A 27,149-nucleotide genomic window follows, 5' to 3' on the forward strand; every position below is an offset into this window, starting at 1 on the left:
GTCTAGAAGGAGATATGTGACAGTTTCTACACACATCCACAGCTCTCTCCCACTTACCAGAGGGAAGTCCACATCCGGATTTCTGGCTGTGTAGCCCCTCTGCACCACACTGGTGTCTCCGGAAATGTCCAGCCTGACTCTGTCCAGCATTGTACGCTCTTGCTGGCCAGAGAGCATCTGTGATGGGTGGGGAAATGAGTCACTCCTCTCCGCTCTGGAGTAGTTGCTCACAAACCAGACACCTTCAGGAGAAAGCGAGCTCCCGGCGCAAGGTAGAATTCCATCCAGAGGTGGCCACTGGCTAGGGATTTCTTCAGGATCTGACCATGTTTGCTTCCCACTTTCCATCGCCATCCCCTGCTAGCCAAGGAGCCTGAGCACTGTCACAGCCACAGACTTGAAAAAAGTGAAAGGGAGTGAATTGGTAAACCTTGGCCAGGTTGTTGTGTCCTCATGGTAATACTAGGGCATATCCTTACCAATGCTGAACATCAGAAGCCAGCAGCAAATCTTAGCTCTGGATGCAAAAGCCCATTATGTCCTGTCCACTCAGTCTTGTCTCAAACTCAGCCACCGGTGGTTACATCCCTTTATCCGCAACATCCCAGGGTCAAATTGGACTTCTCTGCAACATTTGGCTTCAGTCCCTCTCCTCAGCATGGATTACAAAATCTTTGCCTGCTTGTTTTGGCACAGTGCTTACCCACATGATCCATTCTGACCAGTCCTATGCATACCTGGGCCACAATATCTATCTGCTTTTAGACCTAACCCACAATTCCCAGAGAAGTGAATTGTCAATATCTTCAGGGCATATTATCAATATTTATTTTTGGATGTGCAAACATTCTGCTTCATGGTGTACTTCCTCATCTGGATCTGACTTATATACACTGCCACAGAGTATCGGATTAAAGTTAATGGGTCTTTGGTGTTCCTTCACTTTAGAAGGGGTGTGCATCTGGGGTATCTCAGGTCCATCTGCATGAGTATTTCCTGTGCATCTTACAGAGGAAGTTGATCAAACTGGCAGTACTAGGGCCAGGCATGAAAGCAATCTCTCAACTTAGAGTATGGAGTGGGCTAGATATCTCTCGAGGAGCTGGCATGTCTTTTATCCTGGCTCATGATTGAGGCTGTGACCCTGACAGTAGCATGCTGCTTCAGTGTACTGAGTGTGTCAAGGAGGCGAAGGCATCATGTCTGCACTGACTTCCATTTGAATGGAATTTCTCATCAATTCAATGCCCCAAAAATTCCCAAGGGTGAAAATTAGGTGGAAGGATTTCCTGTATGGGCTATCCCTGACTGCTTATGACATCTTCAGCCTTATCCATCAACACCACAAAGTCTTTTTGTGCCATCTTGCCATCCAGAAGGTGTAAGTCTCCCCAGTGGAAAGGTCTTCATGTCACAATCCTCCCATTGGCATGGACGATGATGAACAAAGCAGTTCATTCAACAGATATTTAAGCAAATCCGTGTATGTTTATTTTGAGAAAGAGAGAGGTCACAGGACTCCTTCCATTTGCTCTTCAATATTTGGTTGTTTTTCAGTCCTGCGTTTCTGATCTTTGACCACCTAGTTTCAAGAGGAGCATCTTTTTGGGACTGTCACTGGGTCTGGACAAGATGGATAGTAACACATTAAGACAGCAGGCAGTCAAGGAAGTCATTAAGCCCAATTGTTTGCTTGACTACAAGTAGTTATTTTTTACATTTAGCTTAATTGAAAGTTAACTGTACATCTCCAAAAGGATACAACAGCAAATTCTTAATGTCAGTGAAAACATTATAGTCACAGAACAATCAAAAGAGTAGAAATCTCTTTACAAAGTAGCTAAAAATGTTCAGTGTCTGTGTATTTTTTTTTATTAACCTGTTCAGGTATGTTTTGACATATCCATGGTGGATGGGACTTGAATCTAGAGGTAGGGATGCTAACACTGAATCACAAGACCGTTTTCCTTTATATTTTTATTCGACTTCTTCAAAGATCCCTTTAAAGGCTAATTTTCCATAACAATTATGTCTTTACCTATCAGCACTTTCTCCTCACACAATCTTATTTTTTGACATTTGCTGTGAGATAATAACATATTTCTTCTCATCCTAACTTTGGACAAGGGAGGGGGCAAACTGATCCAGAATACAGGTGGATAGTGACATTTTGGTCAATAGGCCCAGATTTCTGTAACTGTGCTGGCTGGTTCTACCCCAAAAACCGGGCCACATTTCAAAGTCTGTGTACAACTCACTGAATTTATCACATTGTGAGCCCTGGATCCAATCTAGCAAGTTGTAAATACCCATAGACCACTTAGCCCTCACAAAAGAGGTTCAAAGTCATTTTTTGGAGATGCCGGTGTTGGATTGGGGTATATAAAGTTAAAAATCACACAACACCAGGTTATATCCAGCAGGTTGTTGGACTACAACCTGGTGTTGTGTGATTTTTAACAAAGCCATTTAAATTGCCTCCGTGTCCAAAACAAATTGTGATGTTCAAAGAGCAAGGACAGGTCTCTGTAAATTCATCAAGTCTAAAGTTTGAAAATGAACCTGATGCAATGATATGCGTAATACAGTAACATTAAAATTCAGAAAAGTGAAGGTTGCTATCTTAAAAGCATTGAGCTACCAAATGTGCTAACACTCTGCCCTCTATATCAGTGGTGCCAACTGCGAGGGAATGGTCATATTTATAAATTAATAAATTATTCCACAAGGTAGAAGAGTTCATAAACATTTATTGGTTTTCACAGTATTTAAGTGTAGAATAATAGCTATTATTACCAGTAATTGTCAGGATACAATAATAACTGTTACTGATAATTTAACATATGCTTGAGATGTACACAGAAACGGGTCTATTCTTTGTCTTTGAAGAAAACCATAAAATCAATTAGAATTCAACAGGTTAAGTTTCATGTGTGATGTGTTTGGTAATGACTATTCATTCCAATTTGAGCACAAAAGGACCCCATCCATGTTGGTGCAAAAGAGGTGCTTTTGACTCTGACTATGCAAAACTCAATATGCTACAAAACTAGAAATTATATCACCGAATTTGCTGAAACCTCAAATCTTGACACAGAGTCTCAGATGTCAGGATGAGTTAACAATTTCAGGGATTTGTCCCAACTATAAAATGCTGGAAACACAGGTTCAGTGAATGTGGATTGAAAGGTGTATAAATGTTTCAGTGAGTCAGTGACCTGGAAAAATGACAAAGTCCCAGCCTCATAGTCTAAATGAACTCGGATCCTGTTTGCAGACGGAAGCAATGGAAGGACTATGAACTGAGAGTTATGCCGGGCTGTGACATAACCAGCAATAAAATCCAAACTCCAGGATTTATAGCTGTTTCCAAGATAAGACATTTTCCCCTCTCTCTCTATGCTCTCATACACAATCCCTATTCTCCAATAATCCCCATCAGTCTCCACATCCCAGGAATGGGATCCTGAGGAGAAGCTCTGGGAGCAGAGGATTTGAGGACAATCTTTAAACCTCTCTGGGTGATGTGGGTAGGGCTGTTCAGTTTTCGTCCATGTTACTGATCTCAGATCATCAGACAGAACCAAATTGTAGTTTGCTGTCATTGGATCCAGGGTTAATGAGCTTTTCCCTAAAGAGTAGAAAAGAGATTGATCAGACAGAGTTAGTTCATTCAGATCATTGATTAACAGCTCCAGGGTAGGAGTGTAAATATATTTCGGGCACTGTTAGCCCTGTATTAGCCACTAGGCTGAATTCTTCCCATAGTATATAAATGGCTTCAAATCGAACTCCCTTGTTAAATAGCAGAATGTTGGCCCCAGTGGTAGTGCTATAGACAATGTGCAAAGGCTAGTGGTTAACCAAACAACAATCAGTTTGATTACAGAAGGCTCTAGCACAGTGCACAGACACAATAGAAGGGACCCACCAACACACACCACATCCCACAGCTTCACAGTTATAGCCCCACTTACTGTACTGAGAACACACAAATCATAGGACATACACTTATCTCCTTATTATTTCCCCGTCCTGAACATAGCCTGATTAGAAACCTAGTCAGTTTGTACACAGCAGTGAGGATTCAGTTGTGAATTAAGATAAAATTCTGTGCATTAAACTATTGTTCCTTGTTGATTCTAAATTCACCAATACTTCCTCTGGTGCTGTTTCTAAAACCAGGACCAACTCAGACTAGATAGGAGGGAACAAGAGCAGCAACCTGAACTTCTAACGCCTTACACGAAATGCATGCACTAAAAAGGAAAGTGTTAGAAATAAATTAAGTCAGTGTGATCCCTGCTTCAGAATTTAAACATACCTTGGGATGATCCTGCTCTTCTGTTGATATCAGTTGGAAGCTGGAGAACATTTTCCACAACAGAGACAGCTCCAGAAGAACCCTCTAGGGGGTGAGTTGCGCTCAATGTCTCTCTATATTTGGTGGAATCTGGTACCATTAACAAAGAGCAGACTGATTAAAATATGTGATGTAATCAGGTCCAGCCTCCATCATGTCAGTCAACAGTGGATTATAGATTCAATCTTTAAATATTCCTAGGTTACAACAGGGGCTACATCAAACCTAGGAGCAGAGGTAGGCAATCGGGCCCCTCGAGCCTGCTCCACCATTTAGTACAATTGTGACTCAACTCCTCTTGCCCTTGACTCCACTTTCTTGTCCACTTGCCATAATCCTTTAACCTATGACGAATTAAAAATCTGCCTGTCTATCTCCCCCTTAAATTTATTCAGTGTCCTAACGTCCACCGCACTCTGGGGAAGTGATTTCCAGAGTCACATACCTTTGAAAGAAGTAGTTCCTCTTCATCTCTGCTTTAAATCTGGCATCCCCTACACTAAAACTATGACCTCTTGTTCTAAATAGCCCACAACAGGAAACATCTGCACTGTATCTACTTTGTCAATCTCCTTTCGCATTTTATAAACCTCAGTTAGATCTCCCCTCTTCCTTCTAAACTCTGGTGAGTATAGGTCTAAACTGCTCAATCTGTTTTCTTAAAACAATCTCTGGAATTAATCTAGTGAACATCCTCTGAATTGCCTCCAATGTAATTAAATCCTTCCTCAAGTAAGGGCAAGAAAACTGTATGTGGTACTTCAGATATAGTCTAACAACTGCAATATTCCCTACATTATATACTCCATTCCTTTAGCAATAAAAACCAAAATTCCATTTGCCCTCCTTATTACCTACCAGCAATACTAGCTTTCTGCAAGTCATGTATGAGGACACCTAGATAGATTCCTCTATGGCAAAGCATTTTGAACTTTCTCTTCACTTAGGTAATAAGTTGCCATTTCATTCTTTTCTCCAAAATGGATAATTTCATACTAATCTACCTTAAATTCCATTTGCCGAAATTGGCTCATTCATCTCATCTAACCATATCCATTTGTAAACTTCTTACTTATTCATTGCAACTTACTTTTCCATCTATTTCAGTGTCATCTGTAAATTTGGCAATAGTACGTTCTAACCATGTAGCATCCCATTACTGATAGCTTTCCAACCAGAAAAAGACCCACTTTTGTTGCTTCTATGCTTTATGTTGATTAACCAATCCTCTATCCAAGCTAATATAATTCCCCAAATCCTGTGTGATATTATCTCGTGTATTAACATTTTATGGAGAATTTTAACAAATGCCTTCTGGAAGTCCAGATATACTACATTGGGACCTCCATTATCCACTTTGTTTGTTCCAATTCTGAAGAATTTTAGCAATTAGTCAATTACTATTTACTCTTCATCAAATCATGGCATCTCTAATAGATTGTGTTTTGTTTTTCTAAATATTACTATTTACTACTTCCAAATAATTGAATCAATATTTAATTTTAAACAATTTCCCAATGACAGACATTAAATCAACCGGTCTGTAGTTTCCTACTTTCTACCTCCCTTTTTGAATAAGGCCATTATACTAGCATGTTTATAATCCACGGGAACGCTTTCAGAATCAAAGGAATTTTGGAATATTATAACCAATGGATACAATATCTCTGCTGCAACCTCCTTTAAGACCCGAGGATGTAGACCTTCAGGCCCTGCGGACTTGTCTGACCTCAATCTCAATAGTTTGCTCAGTACATTTTCCCTAGTGATGGCAATTGTTTTAAATTCCTTTTTAGCTATAACCTCTGCAATACAATACTATTGGGATGTTTTTGTTGTCCCCTGCCATGAAACTGAGGCAAAGTATTGATTTAGTGTCTCTGCCATGTCTGTATTCCCCATTATTAACTCCCCTGTGTTGTTCTCTGAGGGAACCAAGATTCAACGTAGCTATTTTATATACCCGTAAAAACATTTGCTATCCATTTTTATATTTTGCACTAGTTTTCTTTCATGATTAACATTCGCTCTTTTTATTACATTTTCAGTAACCCTTTGTTTGTTTTTTAAAGTGTCCCAACCCTCAGCCTGCCACTGATCTTTGCAATATGGAATACCTTACCTTTTGCCTTTGCCTTCAATTTCCTTACTTGGCCCCAGATGCTTTCTCCCCTCTAAGTCTTTTTTCCCCTCTGGAATATACTTTTGTTGGAAAGAGTTGAATATCTCCTTAAATATCTGCTATTATTCATCAACTGTCCTACGTCCAATATGATGTTCACACACTCTATCTGTCCTTCATTTCTTTTTATAATATATTTTTATTGAGAAAAAAATAGATTTTTTAATATTACAAGTACAAAACAATGCAATTCAAAACAGTACAAAAAACCCCAAATAATAAAAAAATCCCCAACCCACCCTCATGTACAAATGTGTAAACATATATAGAAAAATATAAAATTTTAAAAAACTTAAACGAGCTATTTAACTAAATAACTAAATAACCAACAACAAACAAATAAATAGTAATAACTCAGCCCAGCCAAAGAAAATACTCATACATTCACAGTTTCTCCCTCCTGGGTATTGGACTTGTGAAACACAATTGTTACAGCTATATAAAAGCCCTTGTTAGTGTGGCAGATAAATCTGTGTCCAGGTATTCCAAAAAAGGCTGCCATGTCTTGTAAAAATTCTCAGTTTTGTTGTGTACCATATTTGTGAGAAAATCCAGGGAATATGCTCCTCAACAATCTTCCGCCAAGCCGACAGGCCTGGGAGGTTTTCGGATATCCAATCAAGCAAGATATTCTTTCTTGCACAGAATGTGAGAATACTGATAAGTTTTTTCTTATGCACACCTGTAGAAATACAGTGGGTAGGCCCAGAAGGAGAGAGATAGGGTCCTTCTCCACCCCTACACCCAAAATCCTCTCCATTGCACCTGCCACAGCACTCCAATATGTTTGACGCCTATCGCAAGACCAAAGATAATGGGTAAGAGTGCCCGTGCAGACCTTGCACTTCAGACATGCTGAAGATACCTCTGGTTTAAACTTTGACAAATGTTCTGGAGCCAAGTGGACCCTGTGAAGAATCTTCAGCTGTAAAGCATGGGTCCTATTGCAAATTGATATCTTCCTTGCATTCTCCAAAATATCCTCCCATGCCTCTAAGGAAACTTCAACACCCAGCTCTCTTAACATCTTGCAGGGTCGGTCAGACTCATCTGAGGTGGCACCCCCCCAACTGATGATGTAAAGTACTGACAGAGAATACTCTTAGCCCTTAGCACCCCCCATGTCAGGTTTGCAGGAATCAGTCAAAAGTGTGATCTTTTTTTGAATAAAATCTCTAACTTGAAAAAAAAATGAAAGAGATGTCCATTAGATAACTCGTACTTCTGAAGGACATCATTACATCTCCCTCAAATAAATCGCCCGTGCAAGACACACCCCTAGCTGCCCAACGTTTAAATCCTGAATCTATTATACCCGGTTGAAAACCCGGCATACCCACTAAAGGTGTAAACAAAGATGTTTTGCCAATATTGCCTTCCCTCTGCCGAATTGCCCTCAAAGTTTTAACAGTATTGATGACTATTGGATTATGGTAATATTCCCTAACTGTCCTCATCTTGTCCAAAAACAGCAAACTGAAAAGGGGGCACCTTGCATGTGAGGCTTTGATATCTAGCCATATTGAAAGAGGATCCCCACAAACCTAATCACTCAAGTGGGTCAAAAGTGAGCTTAATTGGTAATTTATAATGTCTGGAAGGTCCACTCCCCCCAATCTGTGAGGCAACTGCAATTTGGCTAATTTAATGAGAGGCTGCTTACGATGCCAAATAAAGGAGCTGAACCAGCCGTTCAGTCTCCTGAATGTTTGCTTTTGAAAATCAGGGGGAGCATCCTTGTAGGGTATAGCAAACAAGGGAGAATATTCATCTTAATAAGTGCTATCCGACCCAACCACGAGACTCCCATCTTTGATGATCTTGTTTAATTTTTCCAAATAATTGAGTAAAATTGGCTTTAAATAGCCAATGCTGAAAATGTGTTGCTGGAAAAGCGCAGCAGGTCCAAGAAGCAGGGGAATCAACGTTTCGGGCATAAGCCCTTCTTCAGGAATAAGAGCTTATGCCCGATACATCGATTCTCCTGCTCCTTGGATGCTGCCTGGCCTGCTGCACTTTTCCAGCAACACATTTTCAGCTCTGATCTCCAGCATCTGCAGTCATCACTTTCTCCTTTATACAGCCAATCCAGAACTGGAGTAATGAATATGCCCAAATACACAAAACCCCCCTGTGACCACCTAAATAGGAATTTATAGTCACCCTCAAGAGCTAGCTCCTTCATAAGACCACCCATAGGCATAGCCTCTGATTTCACAAAATTAATCTTATACCCTGAAAAAGGGCCAAATGCGCGAATGCATTGTATCAGGCGAGGGACTGAAACTGCTGGATATGTCAAAAAAAATTAGGACATCATCTGCATACAACGAGATCTTATGTAATTTTGACCCCACTTCTGGAGCTGATATATCGGGATCCCCATGAATGGCCTCCACCAATGGTTCAATCACCAACATAAAAAGCAGTGGTGAAAGGGGACAGCCCTGCCAGCTGCCCCTAAAAATATTAAAATTGGTAATGACCGCGGCGAGAGGTACACCAGAGAGAACCTTTACCCATCTTATGAAGACTTCGCCCAAACCAAACCAAACCGCTCGAGAATATAGAAAAGCTACGGCCACTCAACTCAGTCAAATGCCTTCTCTGCATCTAAAGAAATCACCAATCTCTGTATTGACTACTGTTAGCATGCTTGAATTACGTTAAGCAGCCTCCTAACATTATTGGAGGATCTGAGACCCTTTATAAAGCCCATCTGACCCTCTTTAATAATAGAAGGTAACACCCTAACACACGAGCCTTAGAGAGGATCTTAACGTCCACATTTAAGATTGAGATGGGCCAGTATGAAGCACAGTCTTCCGGATCCTTCCCTTTTTTAAGGATAAGTGAAATATTGGCCTCTCTCAGAGATGGTGGGAGACAAACATGACTATAAGAATCATTAAACATATTCAGCATCGGGCCTGACAGTATATTTATAAATTCCTTATAGAATTCACTGAGAAGTCTATCAGGACTGGGCGCCTTTCCACTCTGAAGCTGCCTCACAGCTTCCTGCACTTCTTGCTTTGATAATGGGGTATTGAGAAAGGATTGTTCCCGAGTCACACCCGGGAGCTTCAGATCTCTAAAAAAAGGATTCCATTTTGGCCTGCCCCTCCTCGCAATTCTCAGACTGATATAACTTAGAGTAAAATCTCTGGAACACCACATTGATCACATTTTAGGTTCCCAGACCCCTCCCTAATCGCTGTAATGGTTTGTGGGGCACTCCTCTTTTTTTAGATTAGATTAGATTAGATTACTTACAGTGTGGAAACAGGCCCTTCGGCCCAACAAGTCCACACCGCCCCGCCGAAGCGTAACCCACCCATACCCCTACATCTCCATTTACCCCTTACCTAACACTACGGGCAATTTAGCATGGCCAATTCACCTGACCTGCACATCTTTGGACTGTGGGAGGAAACTGGAGCACCCGGAGGAAACCCACGCAGACACGGGGAGAAAGTGCAAACTCCACACAGTCAGTCGCCTGAGGCAGGAATTGAACCCGGGTCTCTGGCGCTGTGAGGCAGCAGTGCTAACCACTGTGCCACCGTGCCGCCCATGGCAAGGTATTCTAAGTATTTGCCTGGTTTGTCACCATGCTCATATAATGTTTGCTTTGCAAAAGCCAGCTCCTTCTTTGCCATCTGCGTGAGCACTGAATTTAGTGCAGACCGCAGTGCCGTAATCCTCTGTAGTTTGACCAATGAGGATCTGTCAAAGTAGGCCTTCTCGGCTGCCTTCAACCGTTCTTCAAGGAGACGTTGCTGCTCACCCTTCTGCCACTTCCTACTGGTGGAATATGAAATAACTAACCCCCTACCATAGGCTTTGGCAGTTTCCCAGGAACGGATAAGCTATCAACCGAGCCTATGTTGATGTTTAGGAACGCCCGAAATTCCCTAGAGAAATACTCCACAAACCTACTATTCATGAGGATAAAGGGATCCATTCGCCAGTACATTGAACCCACTGTAATGTCCTTCGTCTTAACCATAAGGTACACTGGAGCATGATCAGTGATGGTAATATTACCAATCGTGCAAGATGCCACCAGATCCAGGGTTACTGCAGGGGTCAGGAAAAAAATCAATCCTTGTGTGGATTGGAGAAAAACGTAAAATTCCTACCTGTAGTGTGGAGATGTCTCCAGACGTCCACCAATCCTAATTCCCCACACAAACCCACTAACTGTTTAGTTTGTACAGAGGGTATCGAGGGACCTTTAGGCAACCTGTCTACTGTGGGATCCATGAACCAGTCAAAATCTCCCCCTACAATGATGTGCCGGGACTCGAGACTTATCAGTTTAGAAAAAGCATCTACCAAACATTTAAGGGGGGCAATAAACATTTAAAACACTGTATTCTTCCCCATTTATCAAGGCTTTAAGAATTACAAACCTCCCGTATGTGTCTTTAACACATTCCAACAATTTAAAAGCGAGATTTTTCCTAACCCATATAGCCATTCCCTTACTTCTGGTATTGAATGATGAAAAATAAACTCGCGGTCAAAACCGTTCTGCTGTAATTTCAGATGGTCCTTGTCACCCAACTATGTCTCCTGTATCCACCTTCTCCTTTCAAAGACTCGAGTACCTTCTTCCTCTTAATTGCTTTGTGACTTACCTTGATATTCCAGGTACACCATTTAATCAAATCATTCGCCATAATCTTCTGCAATTTCATTTAAATTCCAGAGAGGAGGAACCCGAACCACAAACTGCTGAGCCTTAGTGTGACATGATCTACCAAATATAAAAACTACATAAACTAAAACCACTACATTTAACAAACCTACAAAACTATTATAAATTTAAAAGCAACAAAAACCAGAAAACAAACCAACATATAAAGCGCCAACAGCGCTGAGTAGGGGAACTCATCCCCTGCCCAGAGGGGGCAGCCACCCATCCTGAACTGCCTATAAGTAGGCATCTAACCATCCCAATCACCTTTACTTCTCCCAGCTAGAGTCACACCACAAACACAAGCTGAAAAGAATAAACACCCCATAGAATATCGATATGAATAAAAAACATGTTTTTTTTTAAACAAAACCCCACCCATCCTTTGGCATATCCTAACTTAGAAATTGAAAATGTACATCTTAACCACCACCAGACATAGTTTAAACCAAATTATTACCAATAGAGGAAAAAGAAAAGAAAAATAAAGCTCCAACTGGACTTCCTCTGTTTCTTTTACAGAATGATAAACACATATCCAAACAACACTATTTATACATACTACAATTGTTCAAAATAGGTTAGTTTGTCCACAAAGTCTCTTGCCTTCTCCGATGTGTCAAAGAGATATATGGATCCATCTAAGGTGATGCGAAGCACTGTCGGATATCTCAGGAATCCCAAGCTCCCTCAGCCTTCTCTTGACACTGTTGTAAGATTTTCTTTTCTGGATTACCACCACTGAGCAGTCCTGAAAAAACATGATCTTAGAGCCCTCAGATCCTTCCCCTGGACTCTGAAGCCTCCATGACTCTCTCCTTATCCTGTTAATGATGGAACCGCACCAGGAGAGGACAAGGACATCCACCAGACCCAATCTCCGCACTGCAAACCAGTGAGCCCTCTCTATCTTCAATCCTCTCATGCCAGCCTCCAAGTCAAGGAATTTCAGAAGCTAGTCCTCAACAAATTCCGCAGGCCGCTCACCTTCCTTACCCTCAGGCAGACCGATGATCCGAATGTTTTTTCTTCTGCCCCTGTTTTCAAGATCATCCACTTGGTAACGCAAATTACAAACCTGCGTCTTCAGGGCTTGGATCTCTTCCTTGAATGAACTGGCATCAGCTTCCACACCTGTGACCCTGTGCTCCACCTCATCCATCCTCTTCTCCACGTCTCCCAGCTGCTGCTCATGCTTCTGCAGCATGAGAGAGATTGCAGCCAGCTTTTCTTCAATCTATTTCCCCAGCACATCATGAGATTTCGACAGCTGGTTCACTAGGTCCTGGAGAATAATCAACTCTGAGGCTGCTGCAGGCTGAACTGCAGGCCAGGCCTCGGATGCTTCTCCTCTCTTTTTTGGCATCTCTGGACGGCTGAAAATACAGGTAAGTTAATTTTTAGACGTTTCTTGGGACTCCACGATCTTTCTGGAGTCCCAAGAAATCCCGATGACCTGGGTTGGGTGGGTTAAAGGACTGTCCCGCTCCTTCTCAGATCGCCGTCGTCTTAGATCCCCGTCCTTCATTTTTGCTAACAACCAGCCTCATCACTAACCTGCACTCCTACCTACTCCATCGTCACTAACACTCAACACTGGAGTCCCCCAGGGGTGCGTACTCAGCCCCCTACTGTACTCACTGTATACCCATGACTGTGTCACCAAATACCAAACTAATTCCATTTACAAGTTCATTGATGACACCACCGTAGTAGGTTGAATCTCAGATGGTGATGAAACAGACTACAGACGGGAGGTGGAAGACCTGGAAAAATGGTGCACTGAGAACAACTTAGCTCTCAAATGCCAGCAAAACCAAGGAACTCATTATTGACTTTTGGCAGGATGTCATTCATGCCCCTCTACACATTAACAGCACAGAGGTGGAACGAATGGAGAGTGTCAAGCTCCTGGGAGTGGTCATCCACAACAAGCTTTCTTGGACTCTTCATGTGGACACACTGGTTACAAAAGCCCAATAACGTTTCTTCTTCCTCAAGCAGCTAAGGAAATTTGTCATGACAGCGAATATCCTTGCCAACTTTTATAGGTGCGCCATCAAAAGCATTCTGTCTGGATGTATCACTACCTGGTATGGCATCTGTATCATTCTATCATTCAAGACCAGAGACGGTTACAGAGAGTGGTGAACTCGGCCCCAACAATCACAAAGGCCAATTTCCTATCTATAGAATCCATCTAGTGGGCAGCATGGTGGTTAGCACTGCTGCCTCACAGCGCCAGAGACCCGGGTTCAATTCCCGCCTTAGGCGACTGACTGTGGAGTTTGCTCGTTCTCCCCATGTTGGCGTGGGTTTCCTCCGGGTGCTCCGGTTTCCTCCCACAGTCCAAAGATGTGCAGGTCAGGTAAATTGGCCATGCTAAATTGCCCGTAGTGTTAGGTAAGGGGTAAATGTAAGCGTATGGGTGGGTTGTGCTTCGGCGGGGCGGTGTGACTTGTTGGGCCGAAGGGCCTGTTTCCACACTGTAAGTAATCTAATCTAATCTGTAAGTAATCTAATCTAATCTACCAGGCCCGCTGTCAAGGAAAGGCTGCCAGCATTCTGAAAGGTCCATCCCAACCTGGCAATATTTTTCTACAACCTCTACAATTGGGAAGAAGGTACAGAAGCCTGAACACACACGCGCTAGCCGCTTTTGCAACAGTTTCTACCCTACTGTTGTTAGAATACTGAATGGACTCACAAATTCTTAACATTTGCCTGTACCTGTGTTTTTGTTTTTGCTGCTGTTTACCTACTATTTGCTATCTATGCTACTTAACTATGTGATCTGCCTGTACAGCTCGCAAGACAAAGCTTTTCCCTGTGCCTTGTTACACGTGACAATAAGTTCAATTCAATTCAATTCAATACCACTTCTTACACTTTCCATGCAACGATACTTTCCCACCTCACTATTTAGTTAAAGGTCCTCTCTACAGTCCTTGAGGGCCAAATTTGTCTTTGTACCTGTGTAATTTTGTTTAATACCAGAACAACAGTCAATTTTCTCATCCTCAAGCTAAATTTGAAATTCCAGCATGTTGTGATTACAGTTTTCTAGAGGATCTTTTATTATGAGAGTATTTAGTAATCCCATCTGATTACACAATACTGCATCCAAAATAGCTTGCTCCCTGGTTGGTTTCCAATATATTGCTCCAAGAAATACACCCTATGGACTCTGCCTCAAGTCTTCCTTTGACAATTTGATTAATCTAGTTTATATGAATATTAATATTACTCATGACTAATGTCGAATCTTTCTTACAAGTCCCATGTATTTCCTGGTTTATGCTAAATCCTACTGTAGGACGTCTGCTGCAGAACCTGTAGAATATTCCCAGAAGAGACTTCTGTCCCTTGCTATTTCTTATTTCTTTCCAGACTGATTCTTCATCTTGACCTCCAATGCCAAAATAATTTTGCACTACTGACTAATCCATATCTCCACAAACAAGGCTACACCATCTCCTTTTCCTCTCTGTCTATCCTTCCAAAACAGTGAGAACCCTTGGATAAGCAGCTCCCAGACAGAGTCTTCCTATAACCTTATCTCAGTAATAGCCACCAAATCATAAGCATTTATCTCCATTTGCACTGTTAACCCATTAATTTTATTCCAAATACTATACACATTCAGATGCAAAGCTTTTAAATTTGTTCAATTAACGATTTTCCCAACTCTCATCCAATTTCTTGGTCCAATATGGTTCACACACTCCATCTGTTCCTTTATTTTTGCCAACAACCAGCCTCATCACTAACCTATACTCCTATCTCTCTTCGCACTTGCTAACAAAAATAACATGGAATGATAGACTCCTACCCCACTAATTAGTTAAAAGTCCTCTCTATAATCCTCGATACACAATTCACCAGAACTCTGATCCCATCATGATTCAAATGGATCCCGTTCTAACAGAACAGCTGTCTCTTTTCCAAATGTCCCATAAATTTGAACCCATTTCTCCCACACCATTTTTTGAGTCACACATAGAACAAAGAACTGTACAGCACAAAGGAACAGGCCCTTCAGTCCAAGATGTTGCGCCAAACATGATGTCAAATTAACTAACACCTTCTGCCTGCCCTTGGTCCATATCCCTCCATTCCTTTCATATTTTTGTGCTTATCTTGTCCATTAAACACCCCTATCGTATCTACCTCCATCTTTACCCCTGACAGCATATTCCAGACCTTAAGTGTAAAAAACTTATCCCTCTCATGTCATTTGAGCTTCCCCAACCCCCAACAATGTTAATTGTATGCCCCCACCTAGTATTAGACATTTCAACCTGGAAAAAGATTCTGGCTGCCAACGCTATCCATGCTTCTCATAATCTTATAGCCTTCTATCAAGTCTCCCCTCAGCCTCCGCTGTTCCAGAGAAAACAACCCAAATATTTATAGCCTCTCCTTAAAGTTCATGCCCTCTAATCCAGTCAGCATCCCAGTCAACCTCTTCTGCACCCTCTCCAAAACCTCCACATCCTTCCTGTAATGTGGTGATGTTATGGAGCAGGCCAGACCACCTCAAAATATTTTAAGAAGGTAGCCTAGACCCTACCTTTTTCTGATTTTAAAGGTAAACATGAGATGGGTACTCCAGGTGTGATGCAGCTGGTCAAACCACTCAGCTTCAAGAAAAACAGAATTTATTTAAACACTACAGTTGAAACATGAACAAAAGAAAACAGAATTTAGAAGCACTTAACTTTGGAAAAATTAACCGATCCGATACAGTAACTATTACTCATTCACTGCTCCAATACAGTAACATCCCCTAAAAAGACCCCTTGGCAAAAAGGTCAGTTCAAACACAGATTCTTACAGGCAGGAGGAAAAAACATCCAAAGAGATTTTGGAAGAAGGTCAAAGGAGTTCTTTACTGAAGTTTGCAATTCCCTTGGACTCACATATCTTGTGACTGCTACAGCTAAAACAAACAAGAAAAAACCTTAACTGGAAGAACTGGCCACTCCCTTCCACTGTTAAACTAGAACCTTCCTAGACTCTTCTGCACCTCTGCCCTTATGACTTCTCTTGAAAAAAAAAGTAGATAAATGAGCAAATGAAGTACAAGTTACAGTCAGTGTGATCCTTATTTAGCATTAAAACATACCTTGGGATATTTCTGCTTTGTTGCTGATTTCAAAAGATGGCTGGGGAAGTTTCTCAGGGACAGGAGACTCTTCAGAGGGTCTGTATGTGAAGTCGGTTACATTTGATGGTTTCATATGTTCAGTGGAATCTGGCATGGTAAGAAAAACAGAGTGATTGGAAATTTTGACCCTGCATGGTCTATCCTACTTCCAGGTAAAAACAATGACTGCAGATGCTGGAAATCAGATTCTGGATTAGAGTGGTGCTGGAAAAGCACAGCAGTTCAGGCAGCATCCTACTTCCAGCCATTCAATGGTGGTTTATAGATTCCCACTTTATACATTCCTTCATTGCAACGGTGACTACTTTTCAAAAATAAAAGTTTATTGGCTCCAAGTACTTTGCAATATCCTAACTGCAGAATTCTGAGGTTCAGAACATGCAAAATGTTCAATTGTTTGTATCACTAAACATGAGTTAGAATCAGAGAATCCCTTCAGTGTGGAAGCATGCCATCCAGCTCATTGAGTCCACACCGAACCTCCGAAGAGTGTCCCACACACACCCAGCCTCCTACCCTATGTCTGTAACCTTGCATTTCCCCTGGCTAATCCAGTTAGCCTGCACATCCCGAGACACTATGGGAATTTAGCATGGTCAATCCACCTAACCTGCATATCTTTGGATGATGAGAGGAAACCATAGCACCCAGAGGAAACCCACACAGACGCAGGGAGAATGTGCATTAATCCTGTCCTTGACCTCCTTCCCATCCTTCCAAATTATAGTACCTTTAAATATTCAATTCCCAGACTGGGTCTTCCTGTAATTACATCTCAGTAATCGCCACCAAATCATACATGTTTGTCACAATTTGCACTGTTAACTCATTACTTTTATTCTGAATACTATACACATTCAGAAACAATACCTTTAGGTTTGTTCAATTAACAATTTTCCTACTCTTGTCCAATTCTTTGATCCAATAGGATGTTCAAATGTATCTGTTATTTTCATTTTTTGAATACAACCATTCTCATCACTAACCTGCACTCCTATCTCTCCTTACACTCTTCGTTAAACGTTTCTATGCAACAATACTCTCCTCCCCACTATTCACTTAAAAGCTCTCTCTACAGACCTAGATATTCAATTTGCCAGAACGCAGGTTCCAGCATAATTCATGTGGATCCTGTCCTAACAGAAACAACTCCCTGCTTTTCCAAAACTGGTGCCAGTGTCCCATGCATTTGAACCTATTTCTACTGATCCATTCTTTGAGCATCCACTTGTCATTTTAATCTTTTTATCCCTGTTCCAATTAGCTCATGGCTCAAATACATGACTTAATTGGCGATAAAGCACTTTAAGGTATTCCACGTTGTTAAAGCTGCTTTAAATTGATTTTTGTTTGAAGTTCTTGAGAAGATTTGTAGCTCAGGTTGTGGATGAAGTTGTTGACTTGCTCGCTGAGCTGGTAAGTTTGTTTTCAGATGTTTCATCACATTAGTAGGTAATATCGTTAGTACACTTCCAGTGAAGCATTGGTGTTCTGTCCCCTTGCTATTTATGTGTCCCAGTTTGTTGAGGTGGGTGGCATCATTTCCAGTTTTGTTTCTTAGTGTTCGGTATATGGGGTTTGTTAATGTAGTTCTGGGTTGAATGCCAGGCTTCCAGGAATTTTCGTGCATGTCTTGGTTTGGCTTGTCCTAGGATGGATACATTGTTTCAGTTGAATTGGTGTTCTTCTTTGTCTGTGTGTATGGACACAAGTGATAGGTGATCACATCTCTTTGTGGCTAGTTGGTGCAGCTGCTCAAACCATTCACCTTTAAGCAAAACAAATTATTTAAACACTACAGTTGAAACATGAACAAAAGAAAACGAAATTTAGAATAACGTAACTTTGGAAAACTTAACCAATCCAATACAGTAACAATTACTAATGAACTGCTCCAATACAGTAACATGCCCTAAAATGACCCCTTTGCAAAAAGGTAAGTTCAAACACAGATTCTTACAGCCAGGTGGGAACAACATCCAAAGAGATTTCGGAAGAAGGTCAAAGGATGACCAGTTTTCCTCTGGTTTGCTTTAAGCTACATTTATGGCAGTCTACACATGATATTTTATGTATAACATTGGTCCTGTTAGTTGTGGGTTTGGGATCCTTTACACTAATCAGTCGTAGTGTAGCTGTTAGTTTGTGGGCTACCATAATAACTCGGGATCGGAACAGTCTGGTGGTCATTTCCGATATGTCCTTGATATATGACAGGATGACTCTTGTTTCTGGGCACGTTGTATCTTCCACTTGTGGTCTGTTGTGTAGGTACCACGTTCTACGCTTTTTGGATAGCCATTGTTTTTGAATAGCCAGTATAGGAACACTTCATCAGCTCTGCCCTGCTCCAGGGTGCTGCAAAGTGTTACGTCTTGCTGAACAATGTTCTCATGCAGCTCCATTTGTGGGTGTTTAACGTCCATACACATGGATAATGAAGGACAGCAATTTGACTGGGACAACATATCCATCCTCGGACAAGCTAAACAGAGACATGCACAGGAATTCATGGAGGCCTGACAATCCAGAACTCCATTAACAAACATGTAGAGTTAAACCACATATACCAACCACAAAGAAACAAGACCTGAAATGATGCCATCCTACCTCAACAAATCCCAGGGCGGATAAATAGCAAGTGGGACAGAACACCAACACTTCACTGGAGGCAGACTGATGATGTTACTAAGTATGGTGACGAAATGTCTGCAAACAATCTTACCAGCTCAGCAAGCAAGTCAACAGAATCATTGATATTTGTCTATACAAAATTGTTTTATAAAAGTTAATAAAAATTGCTTTTTAAACTCAAGTTACTGTCAGAAGAAGTATGACCAAAAAGAAAGGGATAAATAGAAATGAAAAGACTTAAGCAAAAAACAAGGGGTAAGTAGATGAATGCACAAGCTAACTATAAATTACAGTCAGTGTGATCCTTATTTAGCATTAAAACATACCTTGGGATGTTTCTGCTTTCTTGCTGATTTCAAATGATGGCTGGGGGAGATCCTCAGGGACAGGAGTTTCTTCAGAGGGTCTGTATGTGAAGTCGGTTACATTTGATGGTTTCATATATTCAGTGGAATCTGGCATAGTAAGAAAAACAGAGTGATTGGAAATTGTGATCCTGCAAGGTCTATACTACTTCCAGTCACTCATGGTGGTTTGTAGATTCCATCTTCATTAGCTCCTCCATTGTAACAGTGATTGCATTCCAAAAATAAAACTTTATTGACTCAAAATTCTTCGGAATAACCTACTGCAGAATTCTGAGATGCAGAAAGTGCTAAATGTTTCGTCATATGTATCACTAAACATGAGTATGTAAGTTAGAATCAGAGAATCCCTACAGTGTGGAAGCAGGCCATTCAGCTCATTGAGTCCACACCAAACCTCCGAAGAGTGTCCCACACACACCCAGCCTCCTATCCCATCCCAGTAACCCTGCATTTCCCCTGACTAATCCACTTAGCCTGCACATCCCTAGACATTATGGGCAATTTAGCATGGTCAATCCACCTAATCTGCACATCTTTGGATGATGAGAGGGAACCGGAGCACTCAGAGGAAACCCACACAGACGCAGGGAGAATGTGCATTAATCCTGTCCTTGACCTCCTTCCCATCCTTCGAAATTACAGTACTTTCAAATATTCAATTCTCAGAGCGGGTCTTCCTATAACTACATCTCAGTAATCGCCACCAAATCATACATGTTTGTCACAATTTGCACTGTTAACTCATTACTTTTATTCTGAATACTATACACATTCAGAAACAATACCTTTAGGTTTGTTCAATTAACAATTTTCCTACTCTTGTCCAATTCTTTGATCCAATAGGATGTTCAAATGTATCTGTTATTTTCATTTTTTGAATACAACCATTCTCATCACTAACCTGCACTCCTATCTCTCCTTACACTCTTGGTTAAACGTTTCTATGCAACAATACTCTCCTCCCCACTATTCACTTAAAAGCTCTCTCTACAGACCTAGATATTCAATTTGCCAGAACGCAGGTTCCAGCATAATTCATGTGGATCCTGTCCTAACAGAAACAACTCCCTGCTTTTCCAAAACTGGTGCCAGTGTCCCATGCATTTGAACCTATTTCTACTGATCCATTCTTTGAGCATCCACTTGTCATTTTAATCTTTTTATCCCTGTTCCAATTAGCTCATGGCTCAAATACACGACTTAATTGGCGATAAAGCACTTTAAGGTATTCCACGTTGTTAAAGCTGCTTTAAATTGACTTTTGTTTGAAGTTCTTGATAAGGTGTGTAGCTCAGGTTGTGGATGAAGTTGTTGACTTGCTCGCTGAGATGGTAAGTTTGTTTTCAGACGTTTCATCACATTAGTAGGTAATATCGTCAGTACACTTCCAGTGAAGCATTGGTGTTCTGTCCCCTTGCTATTTATGTGTCCCAGTTTGTTGAGGTGGGTGGCATCATTTCCAGTTTTGTTTCTTAGTGTTCGGTATATGGGGTTTGTTAATGTAGTTCTGGGTTGAATGCCAGGCTTCCAGGAATTTTCGTGCATGTCTTGGTTTGGCTTGTCCTAGGATGGATACATTGTTTCAGTTGAATTGGTGTTCTTCTTTGTCTGTGTGTATGGACACAAGTGATAGGTGATCACATCTCTTTGTGGCTAGTTGCTGCTCGTGTACCCCTATGGCTGGTTTTCCTCTGGTTTGCTCTAAGCTATATTTGTGGCAGTCTTTACATGGTATGTTACGTATAACATTGGTTCTGTTAGTTGTGGGTTTGGGATCCTTTGTACTCTTCAGTAGATGTCATGGTGTAGTTGTTAGTTTGTGGGCTACCATGATAACTCGGGGTCGGAATAGTCTGGTGGTCATTTCTGATATGTCCTTGATAGATGGCAGGATAACACTTGTTTCTGGGCACGTTGTATCTTCCACTTGTGGTCTGTTGTGTAGGTACCGCGTTCTACGCTTTTTGGATAGCCATTGTTTTTGATTAGCCAGTATAGGAGCACTTCATCAGCTCTGCCCTGCTCCAGGGTGCTGCAAAGTGTTACGTCTTGCTGAACAATGTTCTCATGCAGCTCCATTTGTGGGTGTTTAACGTCCATACACATGGATAATGAAGGACAGCAATTTGACTGGGACAACATATCCATCCTCGGACAAGCTAAACAGAGACATGCACAGGAATTCATGGAGGCCTGACAATCCAGAACTCCATTAACAAACATGTAGAGTTAAACCACATATACCAACCACAAAGAAACAAGACCTGAAATGATGCCATCCTACCTCAACAAATCCCAGGGCGGATAAATAGCAAGTGGGACAGAACACCAACACTTCACTGGAGGCAGACTGATGATGTTACTAAGTATGGTGACGAAATGTCTGCAAACAATCTTACCAGCTCAGCAAGCAAGTCAACAGAATCATTGATATTTGTCTATACAAAATTGTTTTATAAAAGTTAATAAAAATTGCTTTTTAAACTCAAGTTACTGTCAGAAGAAGTATGACCAAAAAGAAAGGGATAAATAGAAATGAAAAGACTTAAGCAAAAAACAAGGGGTAAGTAGATGAATGCACAAGCTAACTATAAATTACAGTCAGTGTGATCCTTATTTAGCATTAAAACATACCTTGGGATGTTTCTGCTTTCTTGCTGATTTCAAATGATGGCTGGGGGAGATCCTCAGGAACAGGAGTTTCTTCAGAGGGTCTGTATGTGAAGTCGGTTACATTTGATGGTTTCATATATTCAGTGGAATCTGGCATAGTAAGAAAAACAGAGTGATTGGAAATTGTGATCCTGCAAGGTCTATACTACTTCCAGTCACTCATGGTGGTTTATAGATTCCATCTTCATATGCTCCTCCATTGTAACAGTGATTGCATCTCAAAAATAAAACTTTATTGACTCAAACTTCTTCGGAATAACCTACTGCAGAATTCTGAGATGCAGAAAGTGCTAAATGTTTAGTCATATGTATCACTAAACATGAGTATGTAAGTTAGAATCAGAGAATCCCTACAGTGTGGAAGCAGGCCATTCAGCCCATACCGACCCTGAGAAGAACATCCCACTCTGTCCCACCCCATTCCTATCACCCTATGTTTTCCATGGTTCATCTGCCAAGCCTGAAAAGCCCTGGACACTATGATGCAATTTAGCATGGCCAATCCACCTATGCTGCACACGTTTGGACTGTAGGAGGAAACCGGAGCACCTTTTGGAAACCCACACAGACATGGGTAGAACATGCAAGTTCCACACAGGCAGTCACCTGAACCTGGAATCAAACTTGGGTTCCTGGCGCTGTGAGGCAATAGTGCTAACCACTGAGCCACCATCCCACCCCAAGTTTAGCAAGTAATTAAGAAGGTAATGGAATGTTTTATTTCATTACAAGAGGAATTGAACATAAAAATAAGGATACCATATTTCACTTATGATATGGAGATGGGGTGTATAAAGTTAAAAATCACACAACACCAGGTTATAGTCCAATAGGTTTAAATGGAAGCACTAACTTTTGGAGCACCGCTCCTTCATCAGGTGGTTGTGTCCACAAAGCTCCGAAAGCTAGAGCTTCCAAATAAACCTATTGGACTATAACCTGGTGTTGTGTGATTTTTAACTTCATACTTCACTTCCACAGACATTAGTGAGACCACATCTGGAATACTGTTTTGGTCTCCTTACTTAAGGAAGGATTTAAATGTGTTGGAGGCAGTACAGAAAGGTTCATAGATTGATACCTGGAATGTGCATGCTGTCTTATGCGGAAAGATTGGATGGGCTGGGCTTGTTTCCAGTGGTTTAAAATGGCTCTCTTGATTAAAGTGTGCCTGATCTTCAATGTTCTTGACAAGGGTGATGTGGAAAGGACATTTCTTCTTACGGGTGAGTTGTGAACTCGAGGGCACTATTGAAACATTAGACAGAATTTATTTTTCTTTCAGAGGCTTGTGTAGCTTTGGAACTCTGCCTCAGAGGGTGGTGGAGGCAGGTTCATTGAGTATTTATAAGAACAAACATAGATAGATTCTTCTTAGGCCAGAGGATCAAAGGCTACAATAAGTAGATGGGTTGTTGTGGTTCTGTTCGCCGAGCTGGGAATTTGTGTTGCAGACGTTTCGTCCCCTGTCTAGGTGGCATCCTCAATGCTTGGGAGCCTCCTGTGAAGCACTTCTGTGATGTTTCCTCCGGCATTTATAATTGTTTGTCTCTGCCACTTCCGGTTGTCCGTCTTATGAAGCAACCTCAAGAGGCCAAATGGTCTCCCCTGCTCCTAGTTATGTGGTTGTGAAAATTGCTTCATAAATGTAAGTCTTTTTACATCATCCTTCTTGGATAGTTCCTCGAGGTGAAAGAATCATGGAATAATTATGGCAAAGAAGGAGGCTTTTCGCCACATTATGCCTGCATCAGTTCTTTTACCTATTGTCAACCTGTTTCCTTTTCCCCATATCCCTGTACAGTGTTTCTATCCAAATAATCATCCATTGCCCTCCTGACTGCTTCAACTGAATCTGCCTCCACCACATTTCCTGGCAGTGCATTCCACATCCTAACTACTTGCTGTTTGAAAAGGTTTTTTTCTCATATCACCTTTGCTTCATTTGCACATCACTTTAAATCTACGCCGCCTCTTTTTTTTAATAAGCAAGAATAATTTCTCCCTATCTACTCTATCCACTTATGAAGTTGAAAACCTCCATCAAATCTCTTCTCAGCCCTTCTTTTCTGTAATGAGAACAGTTCAGTTCCAACTTCTTCACTCTATCCTTACAAAGGATGACTTTTCTCCACTAAGAATTGTGAGTTCTGAGATAGCTAAACAGTTCAAAGCTGGTTCTGCACACTGTGCCACAGGGTGGTGTTTGAGGAGGAAGGTGAGTGGGATGTTCACATTTTCACATATTCCTTTCATTGTTTGTACTTAGCCTTTATCTGTTAGAAATGCTTGAGATGATTGGTTCATTTGCGAACTATATTCACCAGTTTGGGTGGTCCACGGCAAAAGAGTTACACATATCAGTAGGAATATTGCATCTTTTAAAGGATTATTTGAGGACAACCTTGAAGCATTTCCTGTGCCTTTCTGGTAACCACTTACTGTGACAAGTCTTGGATCAGAGAGCTTGTTTAGGCTGTCTTATGTGAAATGTGCATTGTGCAATTTCATGGATTGACTGTGCTGAGGATGTCTGGCTGAGAGAGGATATTACTGTCAACATACCCATCCAGGATTTGAAGGATTTTACTAGAGCATCACTGGTCTTTGAATCTAGGGAATTGTCTACAGACATTGTCTACATCTCTGTTCAAACAGAAATGCAGGTAATTATAGCTGTTCTGTAGACCATGAGCTCATTGCCACATTTGAGGTGTTTGTCCTTCAGACAGTGAAAAGCCATGTTGGCAAACTGGAGGAAATGTTGAATTTCATCATTGCTGTTTACAGCATGTGCTTATAATGATTCTGACTGTAATAATTGTAACAAGGTCAGCCAAGTGGACCTCATAGAATATGAGTTTCCTGATTAGGGCTGTTACTCTCTGGTCCACTCAGGGAGCCCTGGCTGACAGATAAGAACAGGCGTGTCAGACATCATGTACACTCTGAGGGCTGGCTCTGAGGGAGCTGGATCGGTGTCAAAGATTCTCAATATGTAAATAAAGGGTGACTTCTTGACAGGATATTGGCCTCAGTGGAGTTATTTCCTTGATAGTTCTATGAGGCACAGGGTCTCTTTAAGAGACACTCTGATTGACCCTGTGTAACCCCACCCTTCCCTGACCACGCTGGCTCATTCCAATGAGAATGTTTCAAGCAGGTGTCACTGGGGACTGAGAATGAATCTCAGGCTCCTGATTCATATACACAAGGAGCTGACCTTTAAATTCAGAAGTATTCCTTGCTGTTTGAACATAACTAACCCAATTTAATCTCATTCTCTTAGATTATCGAAAAGTTGCACCTTCTTACCAACAATTCGCAAAATGTCTGACTGGTACTTTTTCCATCCATTCAGCCTCTCCTGGATAAATTGAGAAATACTGGGCAGGTTCAGAGTTAGTTCTGTAACATTTAGTTTTGTGATTCTCCGAGTGTCAGTCACTCTGTAATGGAGGAGGAAAGAATGATCTTATCAGCGGGGACATTTCAGATCAGAAACCTAAAGGGGAACGAGATCAGCAAGAACAGACATGCCTTCTAATGTTTGAACTGACACCCTGCAGGAACCCATTTTGAAAATGTCAGAATCCCGGAATTTACAGTCTCCATTCATTTACACTGATCACCATATGTTGAGGTAAATATTATGAACCTTCAGGGACCGAGAGGGGTTGTAAAATTGGGAGGAGCTTTCTTGACTGGTCTCATTGATTCCATATCCTAATTACCTTGGTTGGGATCTTTCCATGGAATCTACTTCTTCCAGGTGTAGTCCTAGCAAAATTAATTAGTTGAGAAATACAGTTGAGTGCCCTGCAAAGGGTTGAGGCAGGTTCAACAGGGAACACAGTAACATTATAATTCAGCCAGTGCAGAAGGAACCTGATTCACTTCCACTTCACATCAGTTTGTGGTTTTCAAATCCACTATATTCAGTTCAGTTTCTCTGTACTGGAGACTCATTTTCCCATGATTAATAATAGTTATTATCCCAAGTCTGTGCCCTACTGTTCTCTGCAGGAACACATGAGGAAAGGAGAAAGAACAGACTTTCAGGCTCAATGAGATTGTCTGAGAGGTTGATTCTCATAAAGAGTTGGGGGTTTGAATAGGGGCAGTGATTTTAAAGCACATGATTTCAGTAGCTCTGTCCTATTCCATGAATGAAGCTCTTGTGAAAAATAGTCAAAGCCTAATAAATATTCCAAATTTGCTGCCCAACAATACGTTCCAGGTGGTGACCAAAATAAGTATAGAAACGGCAGAAGAATTGAACGTAGACTTTGGTTCCATCTTCACAAAAGACAGAACAAATAACCTCCCTAAAATGAAAACAAAAAATGTTGGAGATTTCAGTGGGTCAGGCAGCATCCATGGAGAGTAAGCAAGCTAACATTTCGAGTCGAGATGACTCGTCATCAGAGCTGATATGAATTGTGGAGGGACAGCATTTATGCAGTGGTAGGGCAGGAGTGCTGGGGGAAGAAAGGATGTTGATAATTCAGATTAAGTGACTGGGATGTAAGATTGGCAGAACAATGGTGTGTTTAACTGCCAGATGTGAAAGAACAGACATTTCCACTGGGGTTGGGGTAGGGAAGAGAGGACATGGAAACAGGATGTAACAAGTAAAGCTAAAAGAAAGGAAAGAATGGAAGTGCGTTCACAATTTGAAGGTGTTGAACTCAATATTAAGTCCAGAAGATTGTGAAGTGCCTAGTCTGAAGATGAGATGTTGTTCTTTGAGTTTGCACTGGGATTCACTGGGACATTGCAGCATGATGAGAGCAGACAAGTGGGCGTGCAAACAGGATGCTCTGTTAAAATGACCAGCTACAGGAAAGTCATGATCATGCTTGCACCTACACTGGAGGTGTTCTGCAAAGTGGTCACCCGGTCTGCCTTCGGGTACAGCGAATACAATACACAAGATTGGAGGAGATACAGGTGAAATGTTGCTTCATCTGGAAAGACAGTTTATGCCCTTGGATGGTGATCATGGAGGAGGTGAAAGGGACAGGTGTTACAGCTTCTGTGGTTACATGGGA

At 41.4% G+C, this 27,149-nt stretch overlaps 1 protein-coding gene across 1 annotated transcript in view; it reads right to left on the reverse strand.

Annotated features, from left to right (window-relative positions):
- Positions 1-2,768: 2,768 nt before the first annotated feature.
- The window catches only part of LOC140491804 (E3 ubiquitin/ISG15 ligase TRIM25-like), a 44,584-nt gene continuing 20,203 nt past the window's right edge, over positions 2,769-27,149 (reverse strand). Inside the window, exons 5-10 of the mRNA XM_072590205.1 lie at positions 25,411-25,544; positions 22,057-22,185; positions 19,381-19,509; positions 16,379-16,507; positions 4,325-4,453; positions 2,769-3,631 (exon numbers count right to left, since the gene is read on the reverse strand). Coding sequence (XP_072446306.1) covers positions 3,102-3,631; positions 4,325-4,453; positions 16,379-16,507; positions 19,381-19,509; positions 22,057-22,185; positions 25,411-25,544 — 1,180 coding nt within the window. The 3' untranslated portion in view covers positions 2,769-3,101. The remainder of the gene's footprint in view (positions 3,632-4,324; positions 4,454-16,378; positions 16,508-19,380; positions 19,510-22,056; positions 22,186-25,410; positions 25,545-27,149) is intronic.

The sequence above is a fragment of the Chiloscyllium punctatum genome, chromosome 20, assembly GCF_047496795.1.
Source record: "Chiloscyllium punctatum isolate Juve2018m chromosome 20, sChiPun1.3, whole genome shotgun sequence".
NCBI classification, from domain to species: Eukaryota; Metazoa; Chordata; class Chondrichthyes; order Orectolobiformes; family Hemiscylliidae; genus Chiloscyllium; species Chiloscyllium punctatum.